The 25,726-nt window shown below is 41.9% G+C and overlaps 5 protein-coding genes across 7 annotated transcripts; 2 read left to right on the forward strand and 3 right to left on the reverse strand.

Moving 5' to 3' along the window:
- Nucleotides 1–273: 273 nt before the first annotated feature.
- Nucleotides 274–3,030, reverse strand: LOC115746278 (cytochrome P450 81Q32-like). The gene is made up of 3 exons (XM_030681982.2): nucleotides 2,302–3,030; nucleotides 1,717–2,162; nucleotides 274–918 (listed from the first exon to the last, which is right to left on the reverse strand). Exons 1-3 carry the CDS (start codon nucleotides 2,825–2,827, stop codon nucleotides 280–282), a joined length of 1,611 nt encoding a protein of 536 aa, XP_030537842.1. The 5' UTR covers nucleotides 2,828–3,030; the 3' UTR covers nucleotides 274–279.
- A 2,344-nt stretch (nucleotides 3,031–5,374) lies between these two features.
- Nucleotides 5,375–8,074, reverse strand: LOC115746402 (putative cyclin-A3-1). Of its 2 annotated transcripts, none has more exons than XM_030682149.2 (8): nucleotides 7,438–8,074; nucleotides 6,938–7,170; nucleotides 6,741–6,816; nucleotides 6,554–6,630; nucleotides 6,419–6,449; nucleotides 6,155–6,307; nucleotides 5,933–6,067; nucleotides 5,375–5,840 (listed from the first exon to the last, which is right to left on the reverse strand). In XM_030682149.2, exons 1-8 carry the CDS (start codon nucleotides 7,831–7,833, stop codon nucleotides 5,769–5,771), a joined length of 1,173 nt encoding a protein of 390 aa, XP_030538009.2. In that variant the 5' UTR covers nucleotides 7,834–8,074; the 3' UTR covers nucleotides 5,375–5,768. The 2 variants fall into 2 exon arrangements, with proteins under 2 accessions (XP_030538009.2, XP_048131256.1); XM_048275299.1 differs by having other exon boundaries at nucleotides 6,419–6,452.
- Nucleotides 8,075–12,030: 3,956 nt separating this feature from the next.
- On the reverse strand, nucleotides 12,031–14,999 carry LOC115746279 (agamous-like MADS-box protein AGL104). Its single transcript, XM_030681983.1, has 11 exons — nucleotides 14,815–14,999; nucleotides 14,623–14,676; nucleotides 14,496–14,511; nucleotides 14,344–14,405; nucleotides 14,156–14,183; nucleotides 13,982–14,043; nucleotides 13,749–13,848; nucleotides 13,610–13,648; nucleotides 13,109–13,245; nucleotides 12,671–12,858; nucleotides 12,031–12,140 (listed from the first exon to the last, which is right to left on the reverse strand). Exons 1-11 carry the CDS (start codon nucleotides 14,997–14,999, stop codon nucleotides 12,031–12,033), a joined length of 981 nt encoding a protein of 326 aa, XP_030537843.1.
- Nucleotides 15,000–20,210: 5,211 nt separating this feature from the next.
- Nucleotides 20,211–22,768, forward strand: LOC115746365 (E3 ubiquitin-protein ligase APD2-like). Of its 2 annotated transcripts, none has more exons than XM_048275296.1 (9): nucleotides 20,211–20,472; nucleotides 20,559–20,785; nucleotides 20,907–21,003; nucleotides 21,100–21,177; nucleotides 21,574–21,794; nucleotides 21,877–21,946; nucleotides 22,037–22,349; nucleotides 22,427–22,533; nucleotides 22,572–22,768. In XM_048275296.1, the coding sequence occupies exons 1-8, from the start codon at nucleotides 20,361–20,363 to the stop codon at nucleotides 22,503–22,505; spliced, it is 1,197 nt and encodes a 398-aa protein (XP_048131253.1). In that variant the 5' UTR covers nucleotides 20,211–20,360; the 3' UTR covers nucleotides 22,506–22,533; nucleotides 22,572–22,768. The 2 variants fall into 2 exon arrangements, with proteins under 2 accessions (XP_048131253.1, XP_048131255.1); XM_048275298.1 differs by having other exon boundaries at nucleotides 20,335–20,476.
- A 555-nt stretch (nucleotides 22,769–23,323) lies between these two features.
- Nucleotides 23,324–25,726, forward strand: LOC115746241 (cytochrome P450 81Q32-like). Its single transcript, XM_030681939.2, has 2 exons — nucleotides 23,324–24,638; nucleotides 24,957–25,726. Exons 1-2 carry the CDS (start codon nucleotides 23,736–23,738, stop codon nucleotides 25,572–25,574), a joined length of 1,521 nt encoding a protein of 506 aa, XP_030537799.1. The 5' UTR covers nucleotides 23,324–23,735; the 3' UTR covers nucleotides 25,575–25,726.

Here is a 25,726-nt window from a genome sequence, read left to right on the forward strand (position 1 = left end):
ATCGCTAGTTTCTGGATTCATCCGGGAACCGGACCAGACCGGTCGGTGTGACCTGGTCCAGGATCAGGGAGGTGGCCCACTTAAATATACTATGCGATTTTTCTCTGATAGTGGACAGAGTTGAATAATACAATAAAATAAAGGGATCAGTGGACTGATGTGTTCAGAAACAAAACGCCCCAAGTTTATAGGTCCAGTGTGACATAACTTTACTTTTTGAAACATCAAGTTAGATTTACTCCATATTATTCGGCGTCGTTTCCTAACATCAAGTGAGATTTACTCCATATCATCTCCACTGGCCAGGAGCAGGAAGGGCCTCATGACTTCACGTGGCTTGCACAAAGCCTGCAAAGGCTCCGCCGGTGGCGCGGTGATGCCGTTGCCCTCCGTCACGTTGATCGCCTCCAGGCCAACTCTCTGCCACTCGAAGCACTGAAGCAATGCTCCTAACGATAACCCCACCACTCTCCTCCCAAGAACAGCCCCGGGACAAGCTCGCCTTCCGGCACCAAAAGGAATCAATTTAAACCCTTCATTACTCTCTTGGCCGCAATCGAATCTCTCGGGCATGAATCTCTCGGCATCCACCCACAGCTCGGGGTCCCGGTGAAGGCTCCACGCATTTACCAGCAACATCGTGCTTCGCGGAACGCTGAAGTTCCCGATGGTCGTGTCCTCCGTGGACTCATGAGGAAGAAGTAGCGGAGCTGATGGATACAGCCTCATTGTCTCGCTGATCACGTTTTGAAGGTAGTTGAGAATAGCGAGGTCGGATTCTTCGAGGAGGTGGTCATGTCCTACCTTGGATTCTATCTCGTCGCAAGCCCTTCGCATTGCTTCCGAGTGGTTGAGGAGAAGTATCATTGCCCATTCTATCGTGGTGGCCGTGGTGTCAGCTCCGGCGAGCAGCATTACCTGCATAATTCAATGGACTAATAGTACACCTAAAGTGGGTCTTCGTGTCACAAGAAAGGAGAATTGCTAGGTTAGTGAAAATAGTTTAACCTCATTCGAAAAAAATTAAAAATATTCGTTTTTCGTAAAATAAATGAAGCATTAATTTTATATTATTATGATCGGACTGCGAGAAAGACTATCTGATCAAACGATATCATCTTCATGGTAGTGTTAATGACTTTTACCAATACTTTATGGACTGTTGACGCATTACTTTTGCCAATATAGGCACTAGCTCAAGACTACGGGACTGGCTTTCTTTCTTTCGACTTGTCAATTTGTGTCGGATGAAAACGTTAATCGATTAGTCGTTTCAAAGGAACGGTAGACACGCAGACATGTTACAGTTGATTCTAGATATATTAGAGTTGCTTTCTCTTGTCTGATGATTAAAACAACAGTCCATGGAAATCAATTCTTATGAATTTTTCCTTAATGTTTCAAAGTCAGTCTTTATTTAGTTTGGCAATCGTATGCCGACCGTCGAAAAATCGCATTTCCATTGCTGGCCTCGCGACACATTTGCTCATGCAAGGAAATGAGAATTTAGATGTTACTCAATCAAAACCGTGTTTCAACATGTGAAAATCAATCACAGTTTCATTTAATAATTAACAAAGTTTCAAATTTTTATTCACAGTTTAGTATCTCAGATTGTAGGAGAGCAAGAGATTTAAAAGGGTCGGTAAAAAAGGTTGCACCATCACTGACGTGCTGGTAAATCAAATACGGTAGATAGAGGGTCACGGTGCTCACCAGAACGAGGCCTTTGACTGTTTCGTTGGTGTAGAATTCCGGATTTTGTTCTTGGAGATCCAACATCCGATCGATCAACGTCGTTCTTGATGATCTCGTCCTGCCGACCCCTTTCGATGATGACGATGACGACGACTCGATCCTTCTCCCGCGGTGCTCGTCGACCAGCTGCTGGAAAAACCTGTCCGCCGCCTTCATCACGCTCTCCATCTTCTTCTTCACCCCCTGAAAATCCGCCCACCACAGCGCTGGGATGAAATCCCCGATGTACCCAGCGCTTACGAAGAGCTCCGAGAACTCTCTCGTGATCTCTCTGAACTCCTTCCCTTCCTCCGACACCTGGCACCTCCCAAAATAGCTCTTTCCGGCGATCATGCGCATCATCACATTCAATGTAAGATCTAACAATCTCCGTCGCATATCCACCTTCAGCCACTCCCTATCTTCTGGAAAAAGCAAAGAAAAAGAAACAATCGAATTATGTTGAGAAAACTGCAAGATAAGTCATGGCTTTTGCGGATCAGATGTGGATTCTTCATGGGTGGCCGCTAGGTAAACTGTGTCTAGGCATTAGGCAATACTTACTCGTGTCTCCGAGACTGCCGTGATCTCGAAACAGTTGCTTCACCAGGGAAAGAACCTCCTTGTGCCGGACAGGTGAGTAATCGGCAAGAGGCCTCGCCGAGAACATCTCCACGGCTGTGAAGCGGCGGAGGTTACGCCAGTAGTCACCGTAAGGGCATAGGCCGATGGTGCTGTAGTCGTAGTTAAGGAGCTTCCCGGATAGCAAGCGGGGCCGGTTGGCGAAGGCGACGTCCTTCTCGGTAAAACACTCCTCGACGGCCGACAAAGAGGAGACGACAACGGTTTTGCGTGAGCCGAGCCTGAGGGAGAAGACTTGCCCGTGCTCGAGGGAGAGATGGTGTAGGGTTCGGTGGAGGGGCTCCTTGACCAGGTGGAGGTGCCCGATGATAGGGAGGGCAGGAGGGCTCGGTGGGAGGTGGTGGTTGGGAGTTGTGTTCTTATGGAGGAAGAGTTTGTAGAGGAGGAAGAGGAGGGGGAGCGAGATGAGTGCTAGGTTCAGCCATTGATGAGGAGCTTCTTCCTCCATTTTCTAAGTGGAAAAAGTATGGATTGAGCTGTTTGTCGAGTTGAAGTTCTTGAAGACTAAGTGACGAGGAAAGCATCAATTTAAAACCATTTAAATAATAACTTATAGTTAGGACAGGTGTACGACCGATAAGCATGATATATTTATTATATTAGCATTATCTTATGAACTCTCCTCTGTTGCTCAAGACACGACATTGAGAAACATACGACTATAGGAATATACTTCTAGAAAGCTGATTTGCTCGTCCACGATGGTGAATGGCGGGGGCAGACTGTTCGTCAGCTACTTCCTCTCTGGCGGATCCGGCGAGGGTGTAGGACGTGTGCACCGATCAGTATGCGGAGATACACGGCTCCGTTCCGAAAGCACAAAATTGCTTTATCAGGATTGGCAGTATCTGATACGACATGACAATATAGCTTAAACCCTATACAGAGTTAATGAAATTGGGTTAAACTAATCATATTCGAGTCAATTTCGTGTCAACCCCCTAGACACAACGGCAATTATGGCATCATGTTCGTCAAAGTTTTTAGACACGAAATTGAACCCGTATATAAGTTAAGTGTCACAAAATCTATATTGGACCGTGTTAGTCAAGAGAATATCATGTGCATGTTATTCAGTATTAAAATTCAAATTAAGGATATTTCATTAGGTATGATCATTCTACTTAATTTGACTTTATGGTGTTTTTTGTGCCTAATTATTGTAAACAGATATCACGAGAAGTTAGCCTTTATTCTAAGCTGAAACCTACGTGATGTTTTACATGATTTGAAAGAGAAGAGGAAGAGTAGAGCAAACCTACCACGAAAGTAAAAAAGCATAGGCTAAAGCATTCTACACAGTGGACGAGTCTCTTGATGAAGAAGCAAAACGAGATATATTTACTAAATCCACACGATACATCTCTTTTTGCCCTGAAAAAGCAAGACGACCCACGTAATAATGAGTATGGAAAGGTGGGCAAATACACAGACGATGAAGTCCCCAAAAAAGCGCCGGCCATTTTCGAGCGATCAGAGCCTCCATGAACGGCTGAAGGAAGAACGATGGCTCAGCGATTGTGGAGAGGGTCCGAAGCGTTCGGGACTCTCCTTTTGCTCGACGACCACTTGTCGGGCGATGAGTGGCCCCCCGACCGTGGCTGTGGATGGCGACTCTTCTGCTGTTTCCCGGATCTCTCTTTCGCTCCTGGTGACTCTGTGCTCATGCCATTGCTGCTCACAGCCTCTTCCCTCTCATCGCCCGACACCAACAACGAAGAGAGAAGGAGCAAGACCAAAACTTTGTGCGGAATCTCCATTACCCAATGACCCACTCTTCTTCCTCTCGCACGAGAAGGATGCACACCAGACATGAAAGAAGAAGCGAGAATGAAGAACAGCTCTCTTGCTTATGCGGATAATGTGTCCAGCTCATAACAGAGCATCGCCATCACACAGAGAAGAGAGAGAGAGAGAGAGCAGAGAAAGGTATTTGGCTTTCCGTTTGGCGATGTGAAGCGAGAATTTTAGAAGGAAGAAGCAAAATAAAGCCGAAGCAGCGTCGTACAATGAGTATCTGCCCTGCAAACAAGGGACACGTCCTACGAGGGCTCGCTTTTTGTTTCTAACCTTTCATTTAATATGGTTCTTTACGCTTCACGAGACCTTTCCCTTTCCCTTTCATGATTCTTCTTTCTTTCTCGGAAAACATGCTTTCTTGCATTCATCAGTCCCCTGAAATGATGGTCACTCTCTGCCTCTCCCAAGCCAAGTCCATGTCCGTGTCATGAGCATTTCAGGATTGCATGTTTGGCTCTTGTCTTGTGCCTCCTTTTCCCTTCTTTGTTGGGTAGCGTTTGTCGGCTTTGGCAGGTGGTCAATCTGTCCCTCTGAAAAAGCTTCTTTTTCTTATCAGGACAAGGAAAATCCATTGGCCTACGCCAGGAAAAAGAGGGTGCGAAAATCCTCTCGAGTACAATAATTCATCAGTTTTCAAATTTGGCTCTGTTCTGCTACATAGCTAAAACGATTCTGTTCATCGGGTCAAATCCGGCATGTTGGAAGGAGAACAAAATTTCGGAGAATCTTTGAGGCATAAAGCTACGCTGATTGTTCCCATTTTTGGTTGGCCAATTTTTCGGGTTGTTACTTGGGGAAGATTTTCTAAGGTGAGCCAAAATGTCCAGAGCAGCATATGGTTTCTAATCCTAGATGCCCACGAGAAATCATCAGCTAATTACCAAGTAATCACCTCTGTGCACCATCTTCCTTGTCCGCTTTCATTCGATGGGGAGAAAAATCTGGCTGTTCAACTAGTTGCCCTCGAGTCTTTTATCAATGGACCAAGTTGTAGTCCCTAAGTAACATTCCTCAAGAGAAATTTTAGGAAGAGAGCGCTTAACTTTTCCTTCCTCCACTACACTCCTCTGTATTCGTAATGGCTCTCTGGCAGACCAATATTCTAGCCAAACGAGCTTTTGTCCTTACAAAGGACCTAAGAATTCACTATCTTCCTCATCATGTATGGTGAAAAAAAAAAAAAACTAAACTCGGATTACCAGATCAAAATCATTAGAACGACAAAGCCAAAAATTGACCACTGTCAATCTATGTACAGTGGTAAGTCAATGTCTGGTAATCAGAAACAAATATAAACTAGTTTCCAATCCTCAAATCAGGCGTAGAACCAATTTAAATGCTCATGTTGGTATCCAGGATACCGGCTCTGCCTTCTGATTGCAGCAACATTGAAACAGTAGCAAGCTCCGTTTCAGCATCAGATGTTCTGCTTTATGTGCATTCTTAGGCTAAGTTAATCTGCAACTTTAAAGAGCCCATTCAACATTTAAGAGCTGCAGGCAAATCCTCCGGTCTTGAGACTCGTGCATTTCTCTATCCATTTGCTGAAAAATGTAATTTGGTTTCATGACCAACGGCAAGCCAACTCATCATTCTCCAACATCTTCAAAGTAAGCAGCAGGTATCTCCGGTGGAGAGGCCATGCTTGCGACGCATTTGAACTGTGTTTCCAGGGGGAAAAGGAAGTTTCACTCCAGATCAGCATTCATTTAATCTCAAAGTCTGTTTACAAATCATTGGAAAATAGAATTACCTTATGTTGTCTGTATTTTTCTCTCACTGCAGGCAAAGATCCACCCCTTCTACTTAGATACAAGTCGTGCAGGATTTGCACACAATCCTTCAAATCCTTGGGACAATACCCTGAGTATTGTTGCAGGGCTAAGCTCTGTAGGGCCAATGTGGTCATAAGTACATAAGACATCACACCAAAAAAGCATATTAATGCCTACTTGAATCAATGCCAGATTCTTACCCAAGGATGGGTCTTTGGTCGGACCATGAATCTGGCAAGAAATGTCACAGAAGCAGCTACCAGAGAAGGTAAGAACTTCACGCAACTATAGTCGAGCAAACTTAGCTCAGCAAGGTAGTAGCCTAGGAACTCTAGTTGCAGATGATTATTTGTCTGTAGATAGCAGCATAAGCAAGAGAGGACAAAAGTTAGACAATGGAATACAACAAATACCAATGCCTAAAGAGTTGGTCACATGAAAATATGATAGAAGATTGTACTTACTTTATAGCCCTCTTGAGCAATTCGATTAAACCTTCTGCATATCAATCATTCATCAAAGGTAGAGTAACTATTAGCTATATATGCTAAAAAGAAAAAAAGAATCATCCAAAGCAATGAAATTCCAACTGTTCTTACCTTAAAAATGACTTTATTGTAGGATTGCCCATCTCAAACATCAGTGACTTGAGTATATTAGACTCCATCTTAACAACCTTCATATTAATGAAAAGATCGTCAGACAAATTACATACTTAGCCAACTATGCTATGCAGATTCAAGAAAGGGAAGATGTGGAAATTGAAACAATATGATAAGGGCATACCTCTTCCTTAGTGTAAGTGTTATCCGTTATGTAACAGAATTCCTCCACATGAGGAGGGCTGATCTCTTCATACTTTCTACTTACCACAAAAGAAGCAAAACCCATTTTAGGAATATTCAGGACCCATTCAGGTGACAAATGGGAAACTTCCAAAAGTCATAATCATCATTAAAAATGATGAGTTGTGAAATCCTTACGAGGCAATGAGCATTGCGGAAACGCCCAGCAACTGAAGCTTTTGCCTGTTGAGAACACTCAGAGACAGGAACCTATCAATGTAGGAGATGGAGAGGTAGAGCGTATCGGAGAGCAGCTTGTACTCTTCGGCGACTTCAATTAACCAATCGACCAATATCCCTCTCATGTTCGCCGTCACATCCTTCTGAACCTTCTCGAGGTAATCAGGCAAAGGCCTTCTATGAGGCTCCATCTGGAGATAATGACACAATCACTCGAATTAGCCCCAATTGATCGATTTCCTCACCGATTTCAGACCAGCGTTGTTAAAACAAGAGCACAGTCCCACACAGAGGACCAAACAATGGATGATGCTCGATGGAGCATCCGCATTAATTTCGTAGCTTCATATCATAACCTCGACTCGACCCAACCCATTAACCTCAATGAACACTCCCATATCGCCACCGAAAGCAAACAAACAAACCCATCTTGACAAATTGAAGCGAAAAACACTGACCTCCATCTTATGCAGATACTCGTATATGTCGGCCACGTAAGCTCGACACATCTGGGGATCGTCTGACGCGGGCTCGACGTCGATCTTCGGATCCACATCCTCCGACTCCAACGATGGGCCGCTCAATGGAGCACTGCTGGCCGTGCTCTCCGTCACGGGCTTCTTGACCTTCCCTCGAACCGCCTTGAGCTGCCTAGGCTTGGGCTTCTTCGCGTTCAACCCGCCGTCCGCCTTGACGACGATGTTCGACAAGTTGGGGAGCTCCCCGAGGACGACGCGCTTCTTGGTCGCCGGGGTCTGCTCCTCGCCCGCCGCATCCGCCGCCTTCCCCGTCGCAGTCGCGGCCCTCTTCTTGGCCGCGCGGGTGATGCGCAAGCTCCGCCCCTGCTCCGCCATTAGTCCTGATGATTACGCGCACTCCCCCACTGCCCTCAACTCCTCACAAGTGTTTAGTCTTTGCCAATGGAGAGAGAAGAGAGAGAGAGGAGGGAGTGGCGAGCGGAATGAGAGAAGGGTTGGGGTGGGGGGAGTTTTTGTAGAGAAGAGCGAGAAGGGGAAAATTTTAACAGGAGCGCCATGTTTGAAAGCCATTTTCTTGGCGCTTCGCAGGTTTTTTTCTTTACTTTCCGCGTGCGAGGGTTTTCGAAATGAAAGTGAAACTGAAAACCCCCTCTCGGGTTTGGGGTTTTGGGTGGGAAGAGGAAGGAGGAAGGTGGTTTTCGAATTTTGAAAACGGTTTTGGGAGATTTTCGGATCTGGGCACGGGGATTCGACCCGGAAAAATTTCGAGTTTTCGGTGAATTTGGGCGCGATGATTTCCCGACCGGGAGGCTCCTTCTTCTTTTTTCTTTTTTTCCTAAAGATGGAATAAATAATCAGGGGCCAGCTGTCAATTTCACGAATTTATGATCTCACCCCCGATTAAGATTAATTTTGATCCCAATCGACTTTTTCTTTTTCTTTTTTAAACCCTGACTTGACGATTATGATTTCAAGACATTTTGGCAAGTTAATCGCAGGAAGATTACATCCTAAATCTTGCGTACATAATGGGATCGAACTAATTTAAAACTATGCATTTGGCATGATCGAACTTTAGCAGTCAGAATTTCTTCGACTCTTCTCGTGCGGCTTCTCTTAAAATTGCCACGTGAGAACTCACCCCGGCAATTTTCACTGGAAGGTCTTGATTATACTCTCTCTCTCTCTTTTTTTCAAAGAATATAAGCTTGGATTGTATCTAGTATGCAATATTCAAAAGCTTTTCGTGCACGGCAGGTCTAGTAGTGAGTTATTACTTTTCGATTTCAAATAATTAAATAAAAAACAAATGTATGTCGAAAAGAAAGGTGAGCATGATTCGCACATTTAATTTAGCCATGACGAAATAAATACCTCATTTCTTCTAATATCTTCCTATTTTGATTTAATAAAAATTATTGTCTAAAATTTTTAGATAAGAGCACTTTAGAATTTTTTTTCATATCCGATTATGTGTATGAAATTTTTAAGTTTAATTTCATTCGTGAGCTTGTAATACGTTGCTCAATATGTGAGAAAAGTTAGCTGACGCTAGCAACGAGTGACATTAAGTTACTATTAATTAGACACGACAATACCAAACGAGTTTGTTTAAGACGATGAGATGAGTTCACATACAAATATTTTTTTTTTTTCCATCTCGCGTCCCTCTTTGAGACCCAATGTGGATCTTATTAAGATATACTAGCCATTAGATCTAAATCCATATGGGCAGATCTAAAAACGACTAGAAAGTTTGAGTAAAATAAAGGTGTGCCAGCTCCTTAAAAAAATTAAAAGTGATTGATTTGAGCAAATCTTTGTCTTCTCCACATTCCCATCATCTTCACGACAGCACTTATTAAAGTAAAATTTCTGCCTCATACGTGTTTCTGAAAAAAAAAAATTTGTTTTGTTATGCAATTTTATTTTTTTTACTTCTGGAGCATTTTTTTTTTATCTAAAAGTAGTTTTGGAACCACTTGAAAAAGTAAAAAAAAATTACTTTTCTCTAGAAGTTAACATCAGAAAGAGGCAATCCAATGCCAATGACCGTTGTCCATTGCCGCCGATGACCGTAGTCCGCCGCCGTCGGTCTCCTATGGCCGATAAATAAAAAATAAAAATATTTATAATAAAATAAAAAATATTAAAAAATTATAACATTGTTTCACTAAATTTGTATTGCATGAAAATGTTTTAGCAATACTATTTTTTAACAAATTATAAGAAATAAATATTCCATGATTTGGTTAAATAGCATCCTACAAAGACACAATCATGGCAAAAAGAACAGAGCAATTGACCTAATTGTTTGTAAGCTTGATGGTAGATAGGGTTAAAAAGGGGAATCAAACCGAATGAATCTATAACAAAGTAGAGTGGAATAATATTTAGCGCCGAATTTAATAAATAGACAAGAGCTGAAATTTGCATTTAACTTTTCTCTAATCCAAAAGCAGAAATTTTGTCCTATTATTAAACGCATTTTTTTATCAGAAATCTATTTCTGAAGCGGATGTAGAAAAATCAACTTCTGCTCTTAAGTAGAAGTAGAAAAATCAACTTTTGACTAAAAGTTAATTTATAGAGCATAAATATTGCCATGCGCGCCTTTAACCTCCATGATTTCAACTACTCCAAAACGGTTGTGCATCTTGAAATAACTTCCTTTTGCTCTTGACTCAAGTACATCAAGGTACTCTACTCTTACTTTAATCGAAGGAACCCAGCAAATTTAAGATCAAGACCGACTTGTATACACTAAAAAAAATAATCGAGAAGTAAGATGTCACATTGGCACTATTTCATAAAGTAAATAGGTAATTCTCGACAAAACAACATGTATTGCAAAATGTGTGTACTAAATTACGCGCGTGTTAACATAATTAGGGTAAATTCTAAATAAATGCTTGAAGTGTTCTCATTTTATCAAATAATGGTCTTAAGTGGAACATATTTTAATAATGGCTTGAGGTGCACTCATTTTCTTAAATAAGGATTTAAATTGTTTCAAATTAAGGCTTGAAGTCGCTATGTCAATCTCAAAGAAGAGCCTAACCCTCATGCTAGTCAAGGGCATTTTCGGGCTTGACCTTCAAGCTGGCCCGATTTGGCGAGGATTTAAAACTACCATGACCACTTCAAGCCTTATTTGAAACTCACATCAACTAGCGAACAATTATAATTTATTAAAAGCAATCACACAATTGAATTACTAGAACACGACACTTATTTAATAAAGATCGACAAAGGTCGGGTTCGTTTTAATTATAACTTGGGAGACATCATCGGGTGACATCCAAAAAGTGGCCCGTTGCCCTACTTGGTACACAAAAAGAAACCATAACCAGAACAACTGATCCCAACAAAAACTCTCACATCACTATTCCGACAACCTGTTCAAGTCATACTTCGGCTTGTGTCATGCAACATCAACCCACTACCCTACCGTAAACTCTAGGGCCAACTAGGGTGCCAAATAATCAAACGGTAGAGGGCCCACGAAGCTCAAGCCATCCTCCAAGCGGCCATAAATCGCAACAAACCGGTGGGGGACTTCCCCTACGTCCAAACCTCATTGATCCATAATGTGATAGTCACCCCCACAAAGTTCATGCCAGGCAGTCCTGGAACAGTGTACGGGGCTATGCTCCAGTGCGCTCGGAGCGGCACCCTGTATGAGATGGACGGTAGGCTAGCTATTGTTACCCAAAAAAATGTCAACGAAACGGAGTAAGATAAACTTAGTAAGTCGAATCTATAATACACCGACTAACATAGTCCTAAATATTTTAAAAATTTTCAATGTATTTTTTTTTTCCAAATGAAATCTTTCAATGTAGTTCAACTGGCTAATTTTAACTAGAAATTGTCGATGTGGACAATTTTTTGTAGTTTTTATTTTGATTTTTGTTTCTCCCTTGGTTCTCCTATTCATCTTTTTCCCTTTTGCTGGCCACAGGATAGGGCGTTGTAGCCGTCACCATATCTGTGTGAGGGTAATGATTTCTGGCCAAAATTTAGAAAAAATTACAAAAATCGTCTACGTTAATGCCGAACGTGACACATAGGGTGACCAACGTTAACTGGACCGCCACTTGTGATACTCAGCTAAAGTTGACCGGATGAACTATATTGAAAAATTGTGAAAATGTTTAGGACTATATTGGCCAAATTTGAAAAGTCCATAATTATATTGGCCATGGCATAAGATTTTTTGCACGATTCTTCCTATAGTCTAGTCCTTCTTCTTGACCTAGGACCCTTAACTAAAATTTAACCTCATACATTCGGGCCGCAAATTTACAGCGCAAATACTCGTGCATCCTGCTATCTTTTGTATCAACACATAAAGTGCAAAAAGCGCACTCTTAGTTCTCTAATAAATGCTCTCAAGGTTTGTGGAATCTTTCAATCAACACATCGTATGGGAGTTACTGGCGTATTTTAAGGCATCATTGATATATCTTTTAAATAAAATTAATAACACCATCAGGGGCCTTGGATATAGCATTGGTAAACTGCTAAACTTTCAATGCATCCGTGCATTGGTGAGAGAATCTGCTCGATTTACATGAAGTTCTGATCTCGTGCTATGACGGCCGGTCTTGACGACGACAATTGATCAGCCACGATTTGAACTTGCTCATGGTTCTGGATACCTGAATCGGGTGCACTTCCTGCAGAATTGAAGTGTAGTTACATACTACCAACTCTAGCTTGTGCTCAAAAAGGGTTATTGGGTTTTGTCCGTGATCATAGAGCTTCAAGAGTTTAGTTGCGGTTTGCTTTAACCCCAACACACAATTTAGCCTCGAGTCATCCAACAAATTCACAATTTTCTGAGATTATACATTGAATTTTGGCAGGATGTTCTCCCAAATGGTTGATCAAGGCAAGGGCCAATGACCCGAGGCCTTGTTTGGTTCATCATGGAGTTAGATTATACAATAGAAATGATAATCCTATTACTCGGTGTTCTCTCGTCTGGATTAAACTTTATATACGAGAACTGGAACATGGAAGTTCCAATACTAAGATTTTCATTTCCATGTGAACCAACCTTCCGACCCAAAAAAAAAAAAAAATTGCGAACCAACCTAGACCTTTACTTTTATCCTAGCCGTCTTCTTCATTAAAGAGGCTTTCTCTTAAGATAAAGCCAAAGTTGAATGAACCTAATTCAGAGTAGGTGAATCTTTTGGGATACCTGTTGGATAAAATCCATCGGTCCAGGAAGAGTAAGCCGCATCGACAAGTTGCCCGAACTCAGCATGATCAATGCGGCTGTGATGCTCTATGGCATTCGTGGGGCTCATGTCATGATCAAGATTTTCAATTTGCTGATGAAGTGCTGAAACTGGTGGTAACACTCCCTGTCCTGGCTGCCATTGATCTCTGTAGGTGAAAAAGCGAACTGAAAATGTGTTCCTTATGTAGCGATTCACATATAATTTGGTTTCTATCTGCGTGTAAAGTTTTTCATTCCCCGACAAGATATTATGGATCATGAGACATATCCCTTTTCCCATCGAGTAACTACGTACGTATGCACGTATATACACTGTTCATTACTTGTATAAAAAAGAGAATAGTACATTAATAACCATATTAACTCTTCGAAAACAATGTTTCGGAAGCATCCTACCTCAAGGGAAATAGCACATTTGAGCCCAAGGCATCCAAGATCTGCAACTGAGGGTCTTCTTGTGGAAGCAAATCTGACATGATTGAATTTCTTGCGACAAAACCATCTTCCACACCAGCTGCTAGATGTAGATGTACCTTTTAACATTAGCCAAAGAGATCTCCGTCACTCCACAATAACATTCATTTCGGCAACTTTCTATACATTGCTCGCTTCTTAAAAGTTGCGCCTAATGAACTGAGATGCTATTGTTTGAAATTCTTCTGTACACGATACAGGAAATAGTGACCAATTTTTGTGTAGACGGTAAAGTAAACCCGCGTATAATCTGGTATCATATTGATGGAAGAGCTGGACACTCATGGTGGCGTACTAATAGTTGCAAACTGCATTGAATTGAAAGCTTTAATTTCACAATAAAATCGTTACACATCTATTGAGTGGATTGGGATTTCTGGGAATAGCATATTGGCATGCATACAAGAAAATGTACACATATACCTGGGAACTTGTGGGTAGGTACTTTTCCTCCAAAATTTGCTGTTGCATAGGAAAATTGCTTAGAGCGTCAGGTGAATTCGCATAAAAGCACACTTGAGGTACGAAATGATTGTCAAAAAAAAAAAAAAAAACATTTTACCTTCCGAATCTGGACTCGTCGCAAGGCTTCCTCGAGGATCTGCTCCTGGTACTCGGTCTCACTCGCAGTGGTGATTTCTGAAGGATCACCTTCGTATATTCTACAGCGACAGTCATTAATTAAACCTCAAGTTAACATTACCAAAGCGTGGATTGTGAGTAATTGATTCAATGGCCTTCTCAAGTCAACCGTTCAAATTGGATCAAGAAACCGGAATCAATATTTGACCATGCCTGAGTTGTTTCTCCAGCTCCTCCAGCTGGTGCATGCATTTCCGGAGCTCCTGTTGTGCATCCTGCAACATTCACGTATGTACGCCGAAAGCTATTATATATGTAGAGAAGCTTTAGCTAGGAAGCTTCCCATTCATTTTCCTAAGAGAAAATCTTGTTCTAGTTATGAAGTACCTTGAGTTGAGAATCACTGCTCACAAGGCTGCTTCACAGGAAAGCAATCACATGTCATAACCACGATACACTTAGTAGTGGTGAACGGTTTCTCGATGTGCGATTTTGTCTAGTAAGCTTACTTAGCAAAGAATTAGGCGCAAATTCATATCAAGCAAGAGGATTTTACTAAACAATTCCGAGATTACCTGGCAGCTTTATGGGTTGCCTTGGCTTCTTCCTTCATTTTACAAACAACTCTTCGTAGAAACTGCAAAGGGAACTTCCAAATTAATCTTCAGCAACGAAATGAACTTTCCATATTTTTTTCTGGGAATACGATTTCTGGGGGAGAGCTTACCTCTTGATTATGGAGCCTTCTTCGGTGGCGGAAAGCAGATGTCGAACAAGACACTTCGTCAGCATCGACCTCTTCAGATGATCATTAACATAGGGATCATCAAAACAACAACAAAAAACCTACTTACCTTCCACGCTCATGATCAGGAAGATCCACATACCGTCCCAAAACCTCTTCGATGCTTTCATCGGGAGAAAAAGCACAACGCTAATCAGTGTACGACAATTGATATTTTCGCGCGTTTCAAGCATTTTGAACGAGAGGATTGTGATTAAGAAGATAAAGAGCATCGTCGCTTAGTTTTCTCGATTAAGCAAACCTTTTGTCTCCAGAGAACAAACTGAGTCTCCCAGAAGGAGAGAACATGACGAGGGCTACATCGACATCGCATAGAACGGAAAGCTCGTAAGCTTTCTTGATCAGCCCGTTTCTTCTTTTCGAGAAGGTCACCTGTCTGCTCGTTGTGTTCTCTATTCTCTTGATCTGAAGCTTCACCCTCCCCATCACTGTCTCCTCTCTCCCAACCCTCACCTGTCTGCTCGTTGTGTTCTCTATTCTCTTGATCTGAAGCTTCACCCTCCCCATCACTGTCTCCTCTCTCCCAACCCGATGATCGGGTTTCATATATTCTTACATCAATTTATAGAACATAGGATGATTCAGTCGTTTGCATGTGTGAGACTCCGCGTTCAGATCCTGAAATAAATTGCAACGTCTTTGAACGGACGGAAATAAAGTGGAGAAGTGTAGGGTTAAGAGGAAAAAGTGCAGGAAAGGTGATGAACAGTATACGACGTGTGTTGTCAGTATCAGGCTGGGTGCAGAAGAACATGACGAGAGAGGAGTAAAGAGAGAGATATGGCGGTGCTTGGTGGACTTGCGATCCCAAAAAAAGGAGTAAGGTAAATAATTTGCAGATATGAGATTTCTATTGTTTCGTATCTAAAAACCCACCAACACTTTCAAGAATTATTTTAATAGTTTTCAAAGTTACATTTTTATCCTAACTTACGAACTTTTATTTGAATAACTTAATTCCGAATTTACTGTCTCCTATATGAAATTGCTAACCTAAAAGATGTACCAACTTTTTTCATTATTGGATCACTCGATAATTTTCGGTTACGAATTCTAATTTAAGCTACCTACCAATTTTAATTATTATCCTTAATTAGCCAACTTTTCTATTGATCTATCAAAGTTTGTTTTCCTTACTTAGCAAACCTTTACATGTACCGACTCTTTTAAGAATTTACCAACCTAGATAATTATAACCCACAAACTTTTCTCCCATCAAATTACTGTACTATATTGGCTTTCTCACTCTGATTTGAGTTACTCATCAATGCTTATATGCTTTTTAACTGCGCCAACTTTGCTTATTGTTCTTGGACTTTTATTTTTATTTTTTAGCAATGCCTTATCACAAACTTTTTTGTTACAAATTACCAAGTTTAATTAGAACGATTTACTAACTTTCCTTTCAATAAATTACCATATACTTTTAGGTCACCAACTCTCATTTAAGCTACTAAATAGTTGGTAATTAAAGTTAGTAAAAGATAAGAGATAAAAAAAAATGTTTTTTAAAAATAAAAAACCAAATAAAATAAGGTAACAAACTTGAATAGGAATCGGTAATGCAAAATTAGTTGGTTACTTGATCAGAGAAATGTTGATAATCACTCTAATTGATGTTGGCAAATTTTTACAAAGAGATGATAAATATAAGAAGATGGTAAGTGAGGCAAATACAAATAGTCACTTAATTGAAAAGTTAGTGGATTATAAACGAAATAATAACAAGTTGGTAAGTAACTCATATTAGAGTTGGTAACCAAAAATTGACAGGAGAAAAGTTCGTAAGAACACAAAAAGTGGATAATTTCATATTATAGTTGGTAAATCTAACCCGTTAGTAAAGAAGATAAATAAAATATGATGGATGAGAACAAAACTCTTTAGAGTTAGTGATAAGATAAGTAGACATTATGAAAGATTAAATAAATATTGTTAACTAACTCAAGCGGGAGTTGGTAGTGCAAAATTACTTGGCAACTTTATCGGAGAAAAGTTGATAGCCGTGGACGTTAGCAATTCCTAAAAAAGTTGGTGGATTTAACAAATTCGGCAAGCAAGGCAACAAAAGTGGTAACTCAATAGAAAATTTGGTGTATTAAAAAAACAAATATGTGGTAGTAATAAGCAGTTTAAATGAGAGTTGGGATCTTAAAATTAGTTGGTAATTTAATGGGAGAAAAGTGATAAGTCGCTCAGATAAAGGTTGACAATTTCATATAATAGTTGATAAATTTAAGGTGTTAGCAAGGAAAAAAAAATAAAATTTTGTAAATGACAAGGAAAGTATTTATTTTCCAAAGATAATAAAAGTTGGTAACTTCAAAAAACTATATAAATGTCGCTAACTAACTAGAATAGAAGTTGGTAATGCAAAAGTTGTTAGCGACTTAATTGAATAAGAGTCAATAATCATGCTAATTAAATTGACCGTTTTTAAAACATAGTTAGTAAACTTAATGGTTGGCAAACAAGGGCATACATTTGTAAAAAAAACATTGATAAACAACTCACGTGAGACTTGGCAAATCAAAACTAGTTGATAACTTAATGACGGAAAAATTGGTTAGTCACATAAATAAAGGTAGCTAAGTTAGTTGATACGATAAATAAGGCATCTGTAAGAAAGACAATTAAAATATCTAGAGTGAAGCAACAGAGAGAAATGTCCATTTTAAGGAGACAATAGAAACAACCCTTTTAACTTATCCCCTTAAATAAAAGCCACCTAAGTACGTAAATTTCAAATTCTAGGATGTAATAGCCTTTTCTACCTTTTTTTTTTTGTTACCATATCGAATATGAAAGAGCCTTGCAATACACACCGTGCAATTTGTGGGTACCCAACTCCTACCGTGCTTACAGTAGGTCGTCGATCCACACACACATGCGCACGCACATGAAAGGGCGGTGTCGCCCCCTTGAAATAATATAACCTAGCTCATGTCGAGGCGCGCGACACTAGCTTAGAGAAAGGCAAGGGCCTCCCGACCCTTATGACGATGGCAACTAGGGTTCCATGAGCGTCGCTAGTGGTCTCTCCCTCCTCCCTTTTAGTTGGAACTACATTATCTATCAAAAAAGACACGTTGCCTTGTGCTTTCCTACCAGAAAGTCTGTTTCTTTTCCCTCTTTTTTTTTCCTTTTCTGGACAACGCTTCTCCCTCTTGGGTTGGGAGATTGGAACAAATCGGTATCCAGGCTTGCTTGTAAGATTCTATTTTTATTTATTGGAATAAAGAAGAGTTTTCTCATAGCGTACACTTGGTATAAAAAGTTGATTATACAAGTTGATAGTTTTGGTCCATAAGTGCATTACCAATCAAAACATGTTCACGGACGGGGGAAAAGTGCATCACAAGTCATAAATGATTGAGTGCAATCAAGTTCTAAGCTTTTCAACCAGTTCAATTAAATCTTATACTTTTCTCGACAAGTGCAATTAAGTCTTTTCAATGAACAGTACCTAAAATCACCTGCACCTCACTTAAGTTTACGCAGCATCCCTAAATTGCCCTTTTCGACATAAGTTTTAGTATTTCATTGAATCAACTGAAACGCAATTGTACGTTATGTTGAAGGAGTTAGAGTTGATTGAATAAGTTTAAAGCTTTAGAGCCAATTGCATTTCGTACATAAGGTCCTGAAGTTGGTGCAATTTTCAAGCGTGCGCATGTCAAAAGTATATAGATTCGTGGCTGTGAATTGTGAGAAAAAAGAATATCCTTCTTCTGGGAAATTGGCAGTAATTGAGTTTCATGTAGTGCATTCATTTCCGAGGAAGATTTTCCTATGAAAACCCCTTTTTTCTGCCGGAAAACTAGCTAAAGAAACGTAGATTCAGTCTTTCCACGGAACGACATTGCTGGTCAATCCACACCCCGACAACAAAAATGATGTGTTCCGGCGAACCTCATCTGGGAAAAAGATTGATAAGATTCAATGTGTTTGTCGAAAAGCGGCAGAGAACAAGGAGAAGGAGACGTAAGGATCATTTATGGATGCAGAAATTGAGGGGGGAAGTGGGGGTTGGACGCGAGCTTGACAAGGAAGATGGCCCCCTCCATTGCCACCTCGTCGGCTCCCTCTGGACGTGTCTGCTCTTCCTCGGTTCCTACTGCCGACCATTCGTGTCGCCAGCACGTCGATCCCATCGATACGGCAACGATGGCAAAGGACGAGGTCGAGCCAGAGCATCATCAGTTGGTCTACCTGTGCTTGCCACGGGCTTAGGAGGAGGATTCTGCCTCTCTTCTCATTAAGTTTTGTATAAATGTCAGGCCTCCATCGTCGGTGGGTCGCCCGCTCTTTTTAAGGGTTGATCTCGCCCGCTTTCACCGGCGCGGGGAAAAATCTAAAGAGATGACAATATTATATACGTCATTAGAGTATTAGTAGGCGGGTGGATGATGATTAATCATATCGGTATTAACGATTTTGTAGTCTTCACATATTCCCACTAACTGGAATCCGAGGTCCAGACACATATCAATTTTGCTTGGCCCAAGATGAATCAACGAAGATACCTAGGAAGCACGAGTTCGTCAAAGAAAGCTCAGAAATCCTCGTCCTCTTTTAAGAAAAAGTTGGGAGTCAGCGTCGTATAAAATCACTTTCCCTTTGTTGCCCCAGACGTCGCTGTCCTAATGGCAAGTCAAAATCCACAGCAGCAATAGGCGAACGGAGACGGAAAGAAGAAGTACTTTGTTGTCAAACACGAAAGGTGGGAACTTTACCTTTTGACTGGGATTTTTCGATCGGGGTTGAAGAGGAGCTGGAAAAGAAGACAAAAAGGCTCCTGCATTTGAATGACATAACCAAACTTAATTAGACTTCGAGTTAGCGTTGAAGGCGGAGATCGGATATCCCTACCCTTTTTTTTTTTTTTTAAATCTCACTGAACAGTCGTTTGAGTCGCACCTCATTCAATTCCACCTATTTTGTAAAATCTCCTTTCCTTGAGGTACCTTTGTGAAACCTCGTCGCGAAAGGAGGTTCCACGAACTTGTGGATGCAAAATGAGCACTTTGCTTTTGAAACCAGAGCCTTTTTACCGAATAGTCAATAGCTCGCCACTGACGATGTTGCTAGACAGATTCACGAGTAATTGTACCGAGCACTTACCACATGAATAGCTGCCCAAGCGGCACAAGGTTTACCCCTAAAGTGGTTTGGAAGTATCTCAATGTCAGGTTTGCATCGTAGCACATCTTGATCTCGCAGACGGATTTGCACCGTAATGAGGTTGTGACGACGGCGTCGTCCTCCGAAGCAATAAACGGATATTTCATAGGAGATGTAACATTCTTATAGTGACGTATAAGTGAATTGCTGACACCAATCTTCTATTCTCGTTCTTTTGTCGATTAACAAAAAAAGAATTATATACACTTGAAGAAAGAAATTTTAAGAAACCGCCATTGACACCATGAAAGTAATCATGCATTAATTTGATTCCGACATGGGCATGGCAACTAAACAATTCCCTCGGATTGAAAAGAAAAATCATCGGAGACAGCCTTAGCCAAATAACTGATACCTAACATTCAGAAAAACTTAGCCATTGAATGACCCGCCAAACCCAAGAACAACGGTTAGCTGAACTCATAAACAAAGGAAACGCAAGCCCAAACTCATTGCACAGCGTCAAATCTACTAGTCTTTCCTTTGTCTCAAGCTTCCCTCACTCAGTAGACCAGTAGCTTGCCCCCCTTCCTTCTCCTCTTCTCTGCCCCTCTCGCTCTCTCTCTCTCTCTCTCTCTCTCTTCTCCACCGGGAGAGTTCGCCATGTACAGACCCGTCTCCCCTCTTCCGGGCAACGCCCGTTATTCTTCGCCGGCGCAGCGGTGGCAGGAGGCCTGGGCTCGGTTGCTAGCTCCTCTGACTCTTTGGCTATGTGGCATGTAAATTCTAGATTTTCACGGGGCAATGCGTATCTCGGCGAAGCCATTGATTGAATCGAGAATCTCCTTCTTGTTGTTGCAGTTTCGGTGAGCTTGAGGTACGGGTACTTTGGGGATTCTCGTATGGTGATCGGCCCGGGCTCGTCGAGGCTGATCAAGGCGAGCTCGCTGTTCGTGGACCGGGTCGACGTGCGGGATGAAGATAGGAAAGGGGTCAGTGTCTATGGCTTCTCTGAGAAGCCTCAGTTGAGCTACGAGACAAACTGGACGGTGTCGAATTATCTGATTGTGGGCTCTTACAATCGCAAGGTAACGTCAAAAAATTCATCTGATTCTGTTATTGCAGCTTCATTTTCATAGTAATAGGTCAGAAACGATGATGTCGGCTTGAATCTGTGAGATTTGAAATGGTTCCAACTCTGCGGTGCAGGGATTCAACCTGTGGTTAAACAGAGGTTCGAAAATCCGAATGCGATGGGAAGCTCAGACTAGCCACTTAAATCAACTGCAAGTCTCTATGGTCAAAGGTAAGTCGTCACTTGCATTAGAAATGTAACAGGTGGGGAAGATAGCCCTGTAATCTTGGATTGTTTTCTTAGGCTAGTGATCTCAAATTTTTGCAGGAGAGCTTAAGTATGAAATGGTGCAGCCGAGTTTTACGAGTTCCCCTGATGCTGCGGCGCTCAAAGAACCGATTAACTGTAAGACTTTATTGCAACAGTTTCATGTTATGACACCAAGTTCTTTTCACAGATATACTAGGTCTTGTCCTGAGCTTTTTTGCTCATCTTCAGAAGTAGGACTTTCTAGCTCTACAGAGAATATTTTTACCAGGTTCTTTCCACACATTAGCAGCAACAGTGCATCATATCTTGTAATAGATCTAGATTAACCTCAATATGAATGAAAAGGTCTTCCATATCGATAGGATTTCAGGGAGGTCATGATGGTGCTGGTCGATGTGATACTAATTTTCTTGCAGCTTTGATGAGACCTTGTCTGTGGAAGTAAATGATTGGCAGAGCAATCGCTCGAGTGATATATGCACAGTTTGAGATGTACAATGTTGTGATTGGATCGAATTTACTTCATTTCAGTTAAAGAAGCCGAGTACTATATTGAAGAAGATGACAAATACTATGTAAGAGTCATAAATGCCAATTCTAGGAGCATCATCATGTCGATGAGCGTGAACGCTTCATCGAAGATATATGACATAACAAAGGCAAAGATCATGTGCTCGACATTGAAGGGGTCCTGTCAGCTGAAGCTCCTCTTCCCTAATACTCAGTATGTGGTGGTAACCACGCCAAGCAATGTAATTTCTTATCCCCTAGGTTGTTTTGTGAACTCAATGGAACCTCCGAAGTTTTAACTTCTGGTGGTCACAATAACTTCAGGGTGACCTTGGCGATTGGTATATCGAGCTCTCTTTTGTGGCTCGTGTTGTAACTTACATAGCAATTCTAGGTACGGTAATCAAGAAATCTCCCATGAGAACATGCCTTTTTGTTCATTACTAGTGATTGGGATTCAGCCTAACGATTTCTAAATTTGCAGGATTCATTGTGATTGTCATTTTTCTAATACTGAAGTACCTAGGGGTATGTGATGTTGAGAACGAGGTCTATGTAGACGACACCCCGATAGTTCCTGTTCGGGAAGTGACAGAGACCGCTCCTATAATGCCGGAGAAATCAAGTAGGCCCACATATGGAACCAACGAGGAGGAGGATGATGATGCGGGATCATCTAGTAGCTCTTCAGAGGATTTATATGATGCGAAATTATGTGTGATCTGCTATGACGAGCAAAGGAATTGCTTCTTCGTCCCCTGTGGGCACTGTGCTACTTGTTATGACTGTGCTCAAAGGTATTCATTCAACGATCTGTATTATGTAATATGTGTGTTACGAGTACATATCATTCACATAAGAACAATTTTTGCAGGATAATGGAGGGGGAGAGCAAAGTATGTCCGATTTGCCGGAGGCTTATTCATAAAGTCAGGAGATTGTTTAGCCCATAAGTAGAAATCCGAATCTGTACATCGAGTGATTATCTTTAGGAAGAAGAAATTTTACAGTCCAGTGAGAGAGAGGGTCATTTGTTTTTGTAACCTGAGTCCTCTGTCTGACAACTCAACTTTCTATTCCGATTCTTCATTGCCATTAAACTTGCTGGATCAAGTTGGCAGGAATTTTGTGAGGATTAAAACTCAACTATTGTTACCAGCATGAACTGTGATTCGTTCAGAAATAGAATTCAACCGGGAAAGGATCGGTGCAATTGCATACTTGAAAAGTATCTCATGTCATTCTGTATCCATTTTTGTCAGTGTGAAGTTCGGAATTTGTTTGATAATGGCCACAAGCATCCTGCCACAGTCATTAAACTGGTTCGGAAATCTGAGTTTCGAACTCGCTTTTGACAATTACCACATGTCCAAAGTGGCAGAAAGTTGATCTCCATGAAAGTTGTATTGACTGTGGAAGCGCTTGTTAGAATGTGCAGGCCGCTTTCACAGTGGAGAACTCATTCCATCAAGGCCAATCCAATGTCTCGTAAAATGTAAATGTACATGAGCAGATCTCTTACATCAAAAGACACACAAAAGGTCTAGCCATCATCTTGATTAGCAGTTTCGAGGCTCCTGCATTACCTGCTTCTTTAGCACCGCCGATGCGCTTAGTTTCAAATAGAACTACTCAAGAAGCAAGGCATTTACGGAATGAGTTGTCCGAATTGTTCAAGTTGTGATGTAGATATGCTTAAACGTCGAAAGCAAGATGACAAACAGGGCAGGCAAACACAGCATCAAGAGAATGCTACAAACTACAAGAATGGAATGGCATGTAAGGATAGTAGATCTGCTGTTTCTGCTTATTTATCAGAACAATCGGAAGAGGAGGGCGTACAAATCAAGACACATTAATCAGACCAAGCAGAATCTGTTTCCAAAGAAAGATTCTCTCTACAACATGCTGGAATTATCCAAAACTTCAAAAAAATATTCTGAAAATGACCTCAAACGCATCAAACTCGTTCAACCAAGTGTATCTTGGTCTGTGGAATAAGCCAGACGTCACCTGGTATTTCATTGACTTGTGTCCAATTTAGGAAAAAAACAACAGAATAAAAATAATTCTCTTCTTTGCTTTTCCCAATAGGATCCTGAAGATAAGCACGATAAGGTCGTCAGTGGTACTAATCATAGAAAGGCTTGATCCCAGATCTCTGAAAACAACCAGGTCAAACCATGGAGATTGAAGCTTTCTTCTTCTGTTTTCTCATCTTCATCATCTCGTACTTCCTCACAAACCAACTCCTCCGGCAAAACAAGAACCTCCCACCAAGCCCTTCCTACTGCCTTCCCATCATAGGCCACCTGCACCTCTTCAAGAAACCCATCCACCGGGCCTTTGCAGACCTTGCCCACCGCTATGGTCCGGTCCTGTCCATGCGATTCGGGTCCCGCCCTGTCATCCTCATCTCCTCCCCCTCAGCGGCGGAGGAGTGCTTCACCAGGAATGACGTGGTCTTTGCCAACCGCCCCCGGCTACTGGCGGGGAAACACCTCGGCTACAACTACACCACCCTCACGTGGGCCCCCTACGGTGACCACTGGCGCAACCTGAGACGCATGGCTTCGGAGGAGATATTGTCCTCCCATCGCCTGCAGATGTCCTACAGCATCCGTGTTGAGGAGGTCAGGTCATTGGTCGGCCGCCTTCTCCGAGCATCGGAGAGCAAAGAGTTTGGGACCGGGGAGATGAAGACGTTGTTTTTCGAGCTGACACTGAATGTCATGATGAGGATGGTCGCCGGGAAACGGTACTATGGAGAGAAATCAGAGGAATTTGAGGAGGCCAGGAAGTTCAAGGAGATTGTAGCAGACACTTTCCAGTTAAGCGGGGCCACGAACATGGTCGATTTCCTGCCCGTTTTGAAGTGGCTTGACATGAACAGTACCGAGAGGAAACAGGTCATATTGCAGGAAAAGAGGGACAGATTCTTGCAGAATCTGATTGAAGAACAAAGGTCAACGAGGCGGCTTTCGACAAGTGAAGCTGCGAGCAGAACAATGATCGGCGTTCTACTGTCCCGCCAAGAAGCAGAGCCCGAGTACTACACCGATGGAATCATCAGAGGAATGATTCAGGTAAGCCCGCCTTCTAGCTCTATCTTGTTTTACTTGTCATTACCTTTGAATACCTTGTGCTCTAGGGAAGTGTCAATGGATTGTGACTCTTGGTTTGTCTGCTCTGGCTGGATTGGTACCAATAAACAACTTGAAGAACATCGTCTGTGGTACTTCTGTCGAAGGTCTGCTGTGGAATTCAAGGGCTTTCTTTTTGTACCTTAAAAATGTTATCAATGTTTGCTGAGAAGTAGGATTTCTAGGTTTCAAATTTCAATAGTGTCAGCATCTTGATATGATACTTCGACGAAGTGATGATCCTATGGGACGTGGATTCAGGTCATGCTAACAGCAGGGACCGATACCAGCGCCGGCACAATGGAATGGGCACTATCTCTTCTCTTGAACAATCCCGAGGCCTTGGCGAAAGCCCAAGCCGAGATCGATGCTTACACAGGACGGGACAGGCTAATCGAGGAGTCTGACCTGGCGGAACTTCCTTATCTCCAAGGCATCGTCACCGAGACGCTTAGAATGTACCCGGCTGCTCCACTGATTCCACCCCATGAATCATCTGAAGAGTGCACGGTCGGAGGCTTCCAGGTCCGACGCGGCACGATGCTATTGGTTAACATATGGGCCATCCAGAATGATCCGAAGTTGTGGGCCGAGCCTGGAAAGTTCATGCCCGAGAGGTTCCAAGGCCTTGGAATCGAAAGTAATCTAGGCTTTACTATGTCTCCGTTCGGGGCAGGTAGGAGGCGATGTCCCGGTGAAGCACTTGCAAACCGGATGGTCAGCTTGGCACTCGGGACGTTAATTCAGTGCTTCGATTGGAAAAGAACAGGAGAAGAAATGGTCGACATGACCGAAGGGGCGGGCCTGACCATGCCCAAAGCTCAACCGTTAGTCGTGAAGTGCCGACCGCGTAAAGCGGTCTCGCACCTACTTTCCTAGTGCCGTGACTAGCTAATGTGGATTCTACTGGACAGTTTTCATGAAATATTGTTTGTTGCCGATGTTAGAAAGCGTGGACTTCAGCTTCATTGGGTTTAATATGCGTTTTGCAGTACGGACAAAATGGAGTGTATGCGTAACATCAAAAGGTC

Source organism: Rhodamnia argentea, chromosome 2, assembly GCF_020921035.1.
Source record: "Rhodamnia argentea isolate NSW1041297 chromosome 2, ASM2092103v1, whole genome shotgun sequence".
NCBI classification, from domain to species: domain Eukaryota; kingdom Viridiplantae; phylum Streptophyta; class Magnoliopsida; order Myrtales; family Myrtaceae; genus Rhodamnia; species Rhodamnia argentea.

Bases quoted from the DNA above. Each gene is read 5' to 3' on its own strand.
- LOC115746402 (XM_048275299.1), bottom strand. From the start codon at position 7,833: ATGGCGGAGCAGGGGCGGAGCTTGCGCATCACCCGCGCGGCCAAGAAG. The intron at 7,171-7,437 runs GTCAGTGTTTTT...CATTATCTCCAG, and splicing joins AGTATCTGCATAAGATGGAG to ATGGAGCCTCATAGAAGGCC. The intron at 5,841-5,932 runs GTAATTCTATTT...CTGGAAACACAG, and splicing joins AAAAATACAGACAACATAAG to TTCAAATGCGTCGCAAGCAT.
- LOC115746365 (XM_048275296.1), top strand. From the start codon at position 20,361: ATGTACAGACCCGTCTCCCCTCTTCCGGGCAACGCCCGTTATTCTTCG. The intron at 21,947-22,036 runs GTACGGTAATCA...CTAAATTTGCAG, and splicing joins AACTTACATAGCAATTCTAG to GATTCATTGTGATTGTCATT. The intron at 22,350-22,426 runs GTATTCATTCAA...CAATTTTTGCAG, and splicing joins TGTTATGACTGTGCTCAAAG to GATAATGGAGGGGGAGAGCA.
- LOC115746241 (XM_030681939.2), top strand. From the start codon at position 23,736: ATGGAGATTGAAGCTTTCTTCTTCTGTTTTCTCATCTTCATCATCTCG. The intron at 24,639-24,956 runs GTAAGCCCGCCT...ACGTGGATTCAG, and splicing joins TCATCAGAGGAATGATTCAG to GTCATGCTAACAGCAGGGAC.
- LOC115746279 (XM_030681983.1), bottom strand. From the start codon at position 14,999: ATGGGGAGGGTGAAGCTTCAGATCAAGAGAATAGAGAACACAACGAGC. The intron at 13,649-13,748 runs GTAAAATGTTTT...CCTATGCAACAG, and splicing joins GACGAGTCCAGATTCGGAAG to CAAATTTTGGAGGAAAAGTA. The intron at 12,141-12,670 runs GTATCCCAAAAG...TCAATTCTGCAG, and splicing joins CGATGGATTTTATCCAACAG to GAAGTGCACCCGATTCAGGT.
- LOC115746278 (XM_030681982.2), bottom strand. From the start codon at position 2,827: ATGGAGGAAGAAGCTCCTCATCAATGGCTGAACCTAGCACTCATCTCG. The intron at 2,163-2,301 runs GTAAGTATTGCC...TGCTTTTTCCAG, and splicing joins CGGCAGTCTCGGAGACACGA to AAGATAGGGAGTGGCTGAAG. The intron at 919-1,716 runs GTGAGCACCGTG...TGAATTATGCAG, and splicing joins CAGTCAAAGGCCTCGTTCTG to GTAATGCTGCTCGCCGGAGC.